The sequence below is a fragment of the Lagopus muta genome, chromosome 6 (genome assembly GCF_023343835.1).
Source record: "Lagopus muta isolate bLagMut1 chromosome 6, bLagMut1 primary, whole genome shotgun sequence".
Classification (NCBI taxonomy): Eukaryota; Metazoa; Chordata; class Aves; order Galliformes; family Phasianidae; genus Lagopus; species Lagopus muta.
Window position 1 is genome coordinate 28,226,146 of NC_064438.1, and position 12,906 is coordinate 28,239,051.

At 43.6% G+C, this 12,906-nt stretch overlaps 1 protein-coding gene and 1 long non-coding RNA gene across 9 annotated transcripts in view; one reads left to right on the forward strand and one right to left on the reverse strand.

The window, feature by feature from the left end:
- Positions 1-323: 323 nt before the first annotated feature.
- The window catches only part of RAD51B (RAD51 paralog B), a 349,342-nt gene continuing 336,759 nt past the window's right edge, over positions 324-12,906 (reverse strand). For 6 of the 7 annotated variants that reach the window (XM_048948191.1, XM_048948189.1, XM_048948200.1 and 3 more), the window contains one exon: positions 324-3,636. In XM_048948191.1, the coding sequence (XP_048804148.1) occupies positions 3,571-3,636 (66 nt within the window). In that variant the 3' untranslated portion in view covers positions 324-3,570. The remainder of the gene's footprint in view (positions 3,637-12,906) is intronic. The other variant, XR_007377652.1, reaches the window with a different exon arrangement.
- The window catches only part of LOC125694652 (uncharacterized), a 33,418-nt gene continuing 25,321 nt past the window's right edge, over positions 4,810-12,906 (forward strand). Inside the window, exon 1 of one of the 2 annotated variants that reach the window (XR_007377657.1) lies at positions 4,810-9,998. This is a non-coding gene — a long non-coding RNA (uncharacterized LOC125694652). The remainder of the gene's footprint in view (positions 9,999-12,906) is intronic. The other variant, XR_007377655.1, reaches the window with a different exon arrangement.

The window sequence follows — 12,906 nt, forward strand, 5'->3', positions numbered from 1 at the left end:
AGTGAAAAGGAAGGCAGCACTTGGGGCTGCTGCCTGTCTGCGCGGCTGCCACTCCCACGGGTTTTGGTTTTCTGGAAGGTTTTTCACATTGTGGACCACAATGTGGTAAAAATGCTGTGTGGACTTTCCACACGTGAGGCTCTTGCGTGACTTCCTTGACCTTTCGTGGACATTCAGCATCCTCGTAGTAAACACGAAGATTGCATATATGGAAAGTGAGGTCACAAAAGGAAACAAAATGTTTTGCTGCTTTGAATGTGACTTCTCAGCTGGAAGGACAGAGGAGGCATGAACTCTTAAAAAGTGCAGTTTATTACCGGCAAGGCACATTCAGAAAGCTCAGTGGTACTCACTGGGGAGGAGTGCTGCATGTCAATTCTGATCTGTGGCAGGGAATAGGGTTGAAGCAGTATTCCCTCTCTCACAATTAATATATGAGGGGCTGCCCTATTTTCATCCCTTTTTCTATCTATTGGCTGGGAGCTCGGGGCCTAAAGCTGAGCAAGGCAGGTGCATGCTCACAAGAGCCCACAGGCAGGATGCAGAGTGCCAGGCTTTGCTGAGATGGTGCTGCAGCCCATCAGGGTGCGGTCCTGCCAGCTGTCACCATGGCACACTGCAGCAGCTGCAGCACTCTCTGATACTTTTCCCTTTGTGTCAGAGCTCAGAAAGCTGTCTGGAACATTAAATGGGGAGCAGTCCTCTGACATCCTCTAGGTAAGATGGAAATGGGAGATCCTGAGTGTGAGAGTTATGAAAGCTCCCACTGTGCTACCTGCAAGCCAGTGCTTTAACCCCAGCATCCTGGCCAAATTCCAGCTCTGCTAATTACATCCTGCCTATGTGAAAATTCCCCTGCATTTTTACACAGCCCTTCTTCCCCATTTGTTCTCGGCATCTGGGCAGTGTTGCCAGGCACAGTAAAGCGCTTGCCATGTCTCAGTCTGGGCCTGGCTGCCTTTCAGCAGGAATGAAGTGAGTGTTGTGCAAGGCATCTGTGAGTACTCTGGGTCCTTGGCAGGAGAGCTGCTGCAGTGCTGGGCTGGCCAGGGCACGAACAGGGCAAAGGCACTGTGAGGGGCTGCAGGGTTGGGCCATGGGGAAGGCAGCAGGGACCGCCCAGCTCTCAACTGGTTTTGCTCCCTTTTTCCTTCTCTTTCACTTGATGAGTCATGTGGACGTTGCTTTTGGCTCATCCGTGTTGGAATTGCTCTTCTCAGCTGTCCATTAATCGCCCTGGTAAAAACCTGACTCATGCCACCGGAGAGGAACTGGCTGGGATTATCCCTCTCTTCAGAAGAGGGGCTGGAGAATGGCTGCAGCAATAGCTGTGGAATTCTGATCATAAGAACTGTGACTCACAATGAGGAGAATAATGAACTCATAGGTATTTATACAGGAGAGTGGCTCACTGGCTCATCTGTCCAATGTTCTTGTCAGTCAAGATCTCCCTCTGACTGTAAACTGTAAAAATTTTACCACAGCCCTGCCTAAACCCATTATGGGAGCACAAGCTGGAGGCTGCTCACTAACTCCTCTGCCACAGCAGAGGCGGGATGAGCTCAGAGCAGAGCAGCGCCTTGTTTTCCCTTTTCCCTGCTTACATCCCACTCTGATCTTTTCAACATCTTAATCTCACAGGAGTGACTCTGTGGGAGGTCTCTGTGTCCCAGGGGGAAAAAAGCAAGGATATGTCCAGGTACGATGCCAGCATGTACTCGCTATATCCCAGAAGGGCAAGTACAGCAAGCCTTGAAAAGGCAGGGAACTATGCTGGCTGTGGTGTAAGATAGAAGGCTGGGACCCAAAGACCTGAGTCCTCCTGCCACCCTGTCTGAGTGATTTCAGGCAAGGCACTTACAACTTTTTTAGATTCATTATCCGTGTCTTTAAATTGTATTTAGTCCTTACTTCACAGGACTGAGAAGAAGGGGATTAAGCTTTAATTCATTAATATCTGTAACACTTTTTAGAACTCGGGTGGAAATTTCCCAGGTTTTGCAGAGAGCATTAAAAAGCTTATCTCCCTCTCTAACTGCAAATGTTCCTGTAATATGAGAGAAACAAGTGATACAGCACTTGTATTTCAGTGTTTATAATAATAACAAAAAAAAACACCCTTACCCTGCAACTTCCCCCCTCTATCCTTCCATGTTTAAATAAAGAAAAAAGGAGAGAATCAGCAGCAAGAAATTTTAGTCTAAACAGAGTCCAGTTGCTCCTTGGAGACTTGAATGCATCTCAGTGGAATTTTCCCTGCCTTCGGTCTTTTGTACTTCTGAAAGGTCCTGGAACCAGGCATGTGACTGTAAGAGCAAAAACCACTTCTGTGTCTGAGTGCTCTACCAAATATTTACAAGATATCCAGATAAAATGGCGACAAGCAAGTTCAGCAGTGTTTGACTGACTGGACAGCAGTGCAACACTGGCAAGAAGGAAATCTAAACTTTGATTAAAACAAAATTAAAATGAAATTAAAAGAAAATTCTTTAAAGCATAAAATTGGTAAAGCTGGAGAACTGCTCCTCTCCAGAGTGAAACCTATTAGCTTTTAAAAGTAACGTTGAAATGGAGTAGCTTGCTTATGATGAAAACCTGGAAACTTTCTCGTTCAAGGAGAGCACAAAGCTGCCCAAGCAGGCATGTGAGCAGAGTTACAGAGCAGCCCTCTCCCCACCAGCCTGCTTGGTGCCTGCAAGCAAAGGGACATTGGCTTCCTCACCCCGACAACTCTTCAGCCTCCCACAGTGCAGCCGTAAGGGTACACAGTGGTATTTAACAGGGGCCTTGTGTTTGCTGGGAACACCCTTGGTCACTCCAAACCTGCCCAGCAAACAGCAGATGGCAACCTGTTCACCCCAGCGCTGATCCCCTTGCTGGGTTACCTGAACCTCCCACTCTTCTGTGCAGGGTGCTCTGCTTTCCATGAGGATGCTCAGTGAGGCCTTCCCCATGACTGCAGGGCACTGAGCCTTGTCTTGGGCTGATGGTGACTGTGCATCAGCCATCAGCACTAACTCAGCACATACACAGCTTTCCCTTAGGGATCTGAGGATTGCATATCAGGAACAACTTGATGTAAGTCACAGCTGAGCTACTGCCTTCAGCAGCCCTTAGCGAGTCATACATTCTCTCAGTCTCAGTATGGTGTGAGTAAATAATGCAGCTGAAACCCAGTGCTATATGTTTTTGACTGCCTCCTCCTCCCAACTGCTGAGGTGTCAGGGTGAATTAGGAAAGCTTGTGAGGCCTGTGCTTCTTCACTGACATGTGTGTTGTTCATAGAGTTTTATTACTATGTAATTTAATTAAACCTGAGCAATATTCAAAAATTTCATAATTCCAAGGTTTAATGTGGCCCACATGTAGAGAGAACAGCACTTGTTTTTTATTTTAGTCTCCAAAGAGGCAAAAGAAGAATGTCTAATATCTGCTTCACTGGATTTTTAAAAACCAGGGCTGTTTGTTCATTTCTCAGCAAAGATTACATTTGACCTTTCTATAGACTGGGTGTATCTCCAGGAGTCTCATCAGTGATGTTGAGTAAAGCTTTTCTCAAGGCAGTGTTTCTCACTTGTATGGTTTGCATGGCAGGATTGATTCCATCCCAGGGTAAATTTGAAAGATTCTTTCCATCTGAAACACACAACAAAGACAGACACCTCAATGACAACATGTAAGAATGAAATGACAAAGTCACCATTTCCTCCAGCCACTTGGAAACCAGTTTAATTCACAAAACAAATCAAGGTAAATCTCACGGACTGGTTGAAGATGGATGTACTTATACGTAGAGGTCCTCTTTCTGCTGCCTGCCTGGCTGTCCTTTTAGTTACCAATATCCAGACTGAATCTGTGCAGCAAAGTTTCTGATGCTACTCTTGTGCTTTGGAGCCAAACCTTCGCATGGTCCAGCTCCCATTGTGACTCTTTGGTAGAGCTCTCCCAGGGCCAGTGTATTGCTGTTGAGGACCTTTGTGTCACTCTAGCTTCCCAGTAAAACTTTTTTGGTAGCTGCTGCCTGTGAATAGAGAACTGAATTTGCAAAAGGACTGACATCTCTACCACAGTTTGCTTTTTACAGTTCAAACATGTTTCTTAGAGTTAAACAGAGCACAGCTTATACCAGTGTATTTTCCAACTATTAGCAAACTGTACTGGATTCAGAGCAAATATTATGGCTGCACCCTATCTGCCTTTGTAATACTTTGGCTGAGAGCAAAGCCTTCTTCCTAACCAGTATGAGCTGTTCCACTCTTAGTCTTAGTCCCATGTCAATGGCTGTAAATGCTGTAGTGGGATGTAGTTTAATGTTTAAACAAAGAATATTATATTACTGTGATTAAAGTGTTGAAAATAGACTGTTGTTAGTGAGAGGAGACAAAAAAAAAAAAAAAAAAGAAAAGAAAAGAAAAGAAAAGAAAAAAAAGCATCTTTTGATGCCTCCCTGATCGACCTACAAATTGACAGGAGAGAACACAAACCAGAGACACACAAAGCTATTAAAACCAAAATATCGAAGGTAAAAATGAATAAGCAGTCACAAACGTGCCACGTCCTCCTGTTTGCTGCTATCAAGTGCACTGCAAGGTATCATGCTCCTACTCAAATATGTACATCTCTTCTGATTTCTACAGCTGATCCATTGTGACAAGTTCTGTTGTAGCCCGGGGAGAGGGCAGCTCCCAAGGGCTACAGAACAGCCAACTCCCATCTGGGCTGGTCCCTATTGTGCTCCATTAAAGCTTTGAATAAAGTCAATAAAGCTGAAAGGAGGAGGGTGAAAGGCAAGGTATTCCTCTGCAACAGGTCATGACATGATTCATATTAACAGAGGGGATATCATAGAAGAATCAGAAGACTTACACGGGTTGTACAGGTAAGCTGTATCTCAGTTTTCCTTCTCTTCTCTATCCCTCCTTGTTAACTATGTGAAAACTGGCTTCCCTAGAAAAGAGTTGCTCCTTCAGCAAACTGCTATAACTATACTGACAGTGATGATAGTCATAATGCACTTTGGCCTATACATCTTTGATGAATTCGTCAATGCAAATGTGACTGTTTAAAACAACTTTGCTATCTACTGTAAGACATCTATAGCATTACTAAAAATTATTTCCCTAGCCAGCTTTATTTATTTTAATGTAGAGCTTGTTTGAAAACTCAGAAAATGTACAGAAGATCTGTTCTGTGAATTCAATGGTAGAGAAGAATGACCAGTGCAGTTGTCTGCACTCTGTCGAGCTTTGGAAGAGGATTAGCAGCAAATGCATCTGAAGAACTATTTCAGCAGAAAGCTAAGAAAGTGAGTAGAAGAATAGTCTTTCCAAAGTTTGGAAACTTTATGTTCTTATCTATCAAAAATAAATTAAAAAAAAAAACAAAAACAAAAACAACAAACCACCAATAAAAAAACCCTCGGCTCTAAAACTCAAAAAACAAGAAACCAGTTAATGGGAAAAATAACATTTTTTTTTTTACTTGGCAAAGTCCCTCAGCAAAACAACAGAAAACCATCTTTCTTCAAAAAGAATCCAGGCATTCTGCAGACACGATGTGCTAGGCTTACAAATATTGCCATTCTTAGAGCATTAAAGATAATGTAAAAGATTTTTGTAAATGTCAGATTAACCAAGTAGATTTCTGGGCCAGAGATAACCCAGTAAATATGCATTTTTTTTCACCATCCTGTCCTCTTATTGCTCATTTGTTTCTGTTGCACCACAACATTTAAAAGAAATCACAGGAATTTTGAAGGTATGTTTAATGCCACTGCTTCTTGAACAGCATTGCTCAGGAGTGCTAGGCCTAATGAATCTCAGGGTTTGTAAAGTAGCTGGCCATCATTTTCACTGATAGAATGCTGCAGTTTTTTTCCGGGTTTCAGTAAAGTTCATTTTCCACCAAGCAGGGTTTGCGTTGGAAGCTTAGTTGCAAGTTTAGCTAAAGAAAGACACCATCCACCCACCTGTCTGTCCATCCATAATCACAAATTATAAACATTAATATAGTTTTTTAGCACACATTTTCTAGAATAGCCACCATTTCTTAATAGGTTTTGAACAGTTCCTGTTTATTTCACGTGGAATAGCATTACCCAGTTGTGTCCTTACCTGAAGTAGGCTGACGCTACATAAAACTGCTTAGATTTCTACAAAGGCTCTCATTCAGCCTTTTTTATTTTCTGTGAGTGATTCAACTGGTGGAACTGGCCTAAATGATTATAGGCAAGCGCATGTAGGCAAGCACATGTAACTCTTCCATGGTGCTAGAAGCCATTGCAAAGTTATTTGTAGTGTACGTATGCAAATCAACTTCAGTTTGAGATAGTAGGGGAGAAGTTGGAGGGGGATTTCCCTGCTTTATGTAATCTGTTGTTGCTCGTTAGCTTCCTCTATTCACATGGCCAGGAGGCACAGGCATGACACCACCGGTAATTTCTCAAACTCAATCTGAAAGCAAAGACAATGCGCTCCGTGACCTTCAGCAGCCTCGCAGCTTTCGGTAAATCCTCCAGCTCTGGCTCAATGATATCCGGAATAAAGGTGGCCCGGAGGAGAAGTGGGGGAACGACTCCTCTGGTAAGGGCTTCACTCACTTACTGGCATGCTTCAAAAGTGGGTGACAGTATATGACTCTGCCTGCTGCTTCTCTAACTTCCATTTCTTGAGCCATACAACGTGCTGCACTGGGCACAGGATCCGTGTCACCAGTTCAGTGTGGGATCAGCTTGGCACAGTTCTGAAACCAGGTTGCCAGCCACACTGAAGTAGCTTGTCACCGTCATCCCCAAGAGGGGGCTGGGAAAAGACAAGTCTCGTGTGCTCAGGCACATCTAGCTGAGACACTTGTGGCACGGACAAGCTGGGGAGGCAGAGACCCTAGGGCATGTCCTCAGGGAGGTGTAATGCCGTGGCTGCAAGCAGCCCATGGGGCGCTATGCTGCTGAGGGCAGCTGAGGCCCAGATGAGCAGTGCTGTGCCAGCCTGGGTATCAGTCTCTACACAGTACTCTGTGCTGAACTGATTGCGGTGTTACTGTCCCATGTGAGAAGATTTATAATTCAGTACCTATCCAGATTCTGAGAAATGGGCTTACCAAAAACCGCTGCTAAGGGAAATACAACAGGTGAAGTAAGCATGGTGGCACTGAGGAGGAAGGAAATCTCTCTGCAGCGCACTGATAACAGCATGCTTGTTATACACTGCGTTCAGTTTGGACAATCTGCAAACAGGAAAACATAGGCTAGCTGAAGGAAACTCAGCTCGGAGGCCCTAGGGACTGAATCAGTCTGTTAAAGTGCTTTGTTGGTTTTATGTATCAGTACTTAATTAGGATGCTTAACAAACACATCAGAAAGATAGTAACTGTTAAATATTCAGCAGGATGAGTTTTCAGTTCCAGTTCTGAATAAAGTTCTCAGAAAGCTTGTTTTAGGTACTCCAACAACACCAGAGGAATTGGATTGGACCGAAAAAAAAATATATATATATATATCAAAAAAAGTAGGGCACTATGATTGTAGAGACCTGGCTAAAAACCCAGGTCTTGCCACCGGCTCGCTGAATGATGTTTCCTGCTCTGTGCTTAGTTCTCCCATCTATAAAAAGAGAGCAGTCATACTGGCAGTCCTGGTAAGCCTCTGAGATGAGTGAAGAGAAAAGCCATAATTTATTTATAACTTACTCTTATTTCTGAGGAAGGAAGAGCAAAGACAAGAAACCATCAAGCTTTCAGGTTTTTCTTGATTATCATAAAAAAGAAAAAAAGCACCATGGAACATGAATTTCACACAACAGAAAAGTTTAGCGAGTCACCTTTACGGAGAAAGAAACTAAACTGAACTAAACTAAAGAAAATTACAAGCAGGCAGACAGTCAGGAAAACACTCCAGATGGTGGAGTGAGTTAGGCTGCAAAACTGGCTCCCACAGGAAGCGGTGAAACCCCCATTGTTTGAGATATTTGAAACGGAATTCTTCAAAGTCCTGGTATATATAATACAAGGAACTGCTCTGCGCTGCCTCAGACAGGTAATGGCTCTGGGACAATCCGTAAAGAGCGACACACCATTTCTGCAGCCTTTAGGAGAATTCTTGCTGCTGTGACTACGAGGAGCTGTAGGCTCTCTTTTTTATCAGTATATTGTTTGAGCAATAACCATAGGGGTGTAACTACACAGTGGTTTTGCAGGAGATGGATTCAGTAACCCTTAACAGATCTTCCTCATTCCTACTTTGAGATCTGAAGTTTGTATATCCAAGAGGGGAAAAATTGACACCTATTCTCTGTCTAATGATTATGGTGTGCATCCTACTATTCAGGACTATTTATTTCCCATATTAAAATCTAATGAAAAGCTGGGTGGCTTGATTTTTACAAGCGGTGGTTTGCAGAAGAAAGACTGTGATTTTAATAGGAACCAAATGAGAGCTCATTACGTAAGCGGCATTATGAGACGCAGAACTGATGTTGCAATGCTAAATGCTCTAGGTCAAACTCACCAAAATGGGAACTGGCAGCAGCTTGCTGGAATGCTGGGGTTTCTCCACACTCGAATACTACTGCAAACATTTCCCGCTGCTGCTAATGCTGGTTCAGCTCCTCTGGAGGTAGCTGTGGAGGGAGCTCAACTGCTTCTGTTGTTACTGGCACTTAAAATCTCTAGACCTTCTCTGAAACACACATTCAGAGCTTTGGTCCAGTTTTATTGATACAACTTGGTTTACTGGTTGGAGCAGGTAGAGGAAGGGAAATTTTTAAAAGGAACTTAGAAATTGGAGGTTTAATGCCTTCATTTCCTCTTGGTCTCATACCTGCTGGTATATAAAGAAAGAGGCAAATTGATTCAGATGGCAGAAGCACACTGGTGACCCTGCCTTATTTTGTTCACTTTGGCTCTGTACAGACTTTCCTCACAGGCTCTCTGCCTTCAAAACTTAGACCTTCAGGGTGACCCAAACATGTCAGTCCTTGAGTCCGCCTTCCTGTGGTGTGGGGAGGGACAGGGAGCTGAAAGACCTGCCCAGGGGCAGGACAAGTGATGCTTCCAAACACTGGGCTCTGCAAGGCCTCGGGTGCCGCAGCACACTGCACGTGAAGGCTGGCACTGTCTCTGTGCTGCTGCTGTCCCAGCCAGAATGTGGCAATTTCCTTAGGAATGAATCACTAACAGAAAACAAACAAGAGCTATTTGAGAAGTTTCTCCTTCCCTCTAAATGTCCTGTCCAGTATCATATTCCTGACAGTTTATTCTACAAGAATTTAGTCATCTAAGGTTTCAGTGACTCATCTGATGAACCTTCTACCCATTTCCTGGAAAGAGTCCTATGCAGTCTCAGTCTCATTCTGCTTACATTTTCATATATTCCAACTTTCCACCATTTTAGGGGTGGGAGAGAGGCAAAAATATTTTGAATGCACACAATGTGCAGAGTAACTGGAAAACAGAGTGTTGAAAGAAACATCTGGAAAACAAAGATGGGCATCGAATCACAGAGTCTCTTTTGGAAGTAGCTGCCTCTTGGACTGACAGCTGGATAGAAGAAAAGGAGCTGCTGTTATAAGAGCTGTGTGGTACAATACGGCCATGAATTTGCCAGGGTTGTGCCCTATAAAATGAAGATGAAAACACATCATTGCATGGGTGTGACTCACTCTGGGCAATTGCTACTGATGACAAGTACTCTGACACAAACCGTTGAATGAATTGGGCTGGATGGGAACCAAAGCAGACATTTTACATATTTGGGCCAATCTGAAAGACACTTCTGTGCAGAAAACAACTGCTTCCTTTCATGATGTAGTGGAAATGCTAAATCATGGCTTGAAATGGTGAGTGAGCACCTGGTGGGAAGACAGAGCCAATCCAATGGAGCTCAGGTGCATGCAATGCACCTGAGTGATCAGAAGGGGTGGAGCCAGGACTTCATTTAAGGGTTGGCAGTAGAGGCAAGGGTATCTTGCTGGTGATCCCTGCCTCCTGGAGACCTTTCAAAGGTAAGCAGTCTTTTTTCCTTTGTTTTTGTGTCTACGGCTGCTGTATTTGTCTTCTCATTTGCTGCAGCTTAGGTTTGTGTCACTCTGCTATTATTGCTGTACTTTCCATTGTATTATAGCATTACATCTGCTTAAAAACAAAATTCATAAAGCTGCTCACAGACTACTTGAATGATGCTTCAGCGAACTTTGATTTAAGTGGGGTTGTGCTATGCCTACAGCAGGTAGATCTCTGCATATCAGTGATGTCCAGGTCATACCTCCTAGCAAACACAAGTGTGCTATCATTACATAGCATCATAGAACCAGAGCATCAATCATATATTGGCTTGGGTAGGAGCATTAAAGATAATCCAGTTCTAACTCCCTGTTATGGGCACAGTTGCCACCCTATCATGTAGTTGGAGCAGGATGGTTCTAGTGTTGTTCTTAAGAAATTCAGAAATATGAGCATGAGCCCATCAACTTCACTTCAAAAGTGTGGAACAGCATGGAGACAATACCAATGTATGTTCATGGACCTCTGCCTTCTTCTGGAAAGCTATTAGCCTGAGCACCACTGGCTTACATTAATTTGCAACAGGGCTAGCAGAGGAACTTGCGTATCTGTTTGATTCTGGCTGGGACAACATATCAAGCGTTCTTTGAGGATGCTTTCAGCACTCACTTATACCAGTATAACTGGCATATATACTTGTGTGTGTGCACACACGCACACACACACACATATATATATATATATATATGTATATATACTGCCATAAACATACATGTACGCTGACACACATCACAAGCCTGACCCCTTTAAAAGGGTTTGTTGTCAGGTCAAAGCTGTCCTAACATTCTTCTTTAAAAAAAAAAAAAAAAACAAGAAGAAAAAAAAACCAAAACAAAAAAAAAAAAAAAACAAAAAAACAAAAAAAACCCAACAACCTATAAACTTTTACAAGCCCTGATTCCAACAGAAATGTTTCCATGATTTATTTTAAGAAGGGAACATTCCCCTGCAGTGCTCACCGCAACCCAAACATTGCAGTGCTGTGCAAGAGCATGAGAACCCAAGAGGAAACTGAAGAATATATTTTCACAACCCCAGAAGAGAAATATAAAAAGTAAACAAATAGCAAAAGCAGTAACAAATAAACTTGATTTTAGTGTTGGCTGCAGTGTTATCTACAGTATGGCAAAAGAGCGGGCTTGAAGCATGCATAATTTTGTAGTGGTTTCTTTAAGACATGTCTGAGTGTACGATGGGGTCTTGTGGGAGCCATCTACATCTAGAAAGGGATTTATTTTTCTTTGTGTGATCCTTCTGCCTCCTCACACCTTGCATTACCTGTCTGACAAACTGAAGGGAACTGTCTTACTGTTTTCAGAACTAGAAAATGTGAACCTTGGGCAAGCTATCCAGGAAATAAATCTCTTGTTTGTGGGAGAACTGTTGAACTCTTGAAAGTAACAGGAAGAGTCTGTCTTCTATCTTGTGTCCTCTGTCCTACAGTAAGGTAAACCTGCTTACAGTGATACTGTTTGTTTCTGTGGTGAGTCTGCAGAAAGCAATGTGCAGGAGGATAAGAAGACAATGTATACGGAGTGAGAAAGAACAAGTGTGTGAGCGAACAAATACTTTCCTGACAAAACTAGACTGAATCTGGCCATCGGAAACACATGCAGGCATGCATGCATACATGCACCCCCGCCCCAATTCTACAGAATGAAAGGTCTGTGTACAGAGAAGACAGAAAGAAGAAAATGTAGTGAAGCCTGTCAAAAAAGGATGATGAAGACAGTCTAGCAGCAGAGTACTGATTGCACCAGAAAGCTTTTGGAAGTAGTAAACAGGAAATGGTTAAGTAAAAGCAGGTGGAGCATGCTGACTGCAGGAACGGAGCAGGAAATAGCTGAGCGTCTGAATGGATGCAGAAAAAAAAAGTTCTCTTGCTCAGTCCTTGGCAGTTGCATTATGCCTGTTCCTCCTGCTTCCAGTCCTCCTACACGACCCTTATCTTCCCAGGCTATGAAGTCCTGCAGTCAGCAAACAACTTTTGCTTGAGCAATCTGCCCTCCTTAAATTTCAGAACCAGCGCTGGAGAGCTGGAAAGCAACACTTGCTTGTCTGCCTGGAAGACAAAAGAGAAGAGGGACTTGCCAACTGCACAAGGGATGGGTCAGGAACAGGTACTGCGTACTGGGCCTTCAGGTGTGAAGAGCTCCAGCAGGCCTCTGCATGCTGCCCCAAGTGCCCCGCTCCAGTGTGTTTAGCATTATAGTGAATCAAAGAAACATATTTCTATCACCCTGCTCGTTCTATGGGGCTCCTGAAGCACTGAGATGTAGGATTCATTCTCTCACTACTGAAACACAGCTCCTTTTGGGGGCAGAGCACTGCAGCTGTTTAATAGCTCACAGCAACATCACACAGATGGAAGAGAAAGCGAAATGTGTAAGAAGTGTTCTTTCCACTTTTCTTCTAACCCTTCCTTTCTCTACTCTGTCCCAAGCTTTTTCTGCCAGTTTCAGACAATTCCAGACGCATGTCTTTCCCACCGATATCTGAAGGTTTTGGGCCTGCAGATGGGGATCTGCTGCCAATTTGCTGCTTGCAGGGCTCCCTGCCCAGGGGTCTGCAGCCTGCTGCTGTGCTTTCCCCCCAGCATGCTGCTGGATGGACAGGAGCACTGCAGGGGCTGGCTCTGCCTTCTTCCAGGGGAGGAGATACTTGATGTAGTTTGTTTGACACAGACAAGGCTCTCCTGCCTTCACAGTATACTGGATTGCATTAAAGCCCCACGGTAAGTTAAGAAAAGAGCATGTATATTAGTTTGAATTGTTTTGACCTTGTCTACCTTTTAAGTATTGGATGGTGAAGCTGTGGTGGCATACATTGCTCTTAAATATTTCTGTCCTA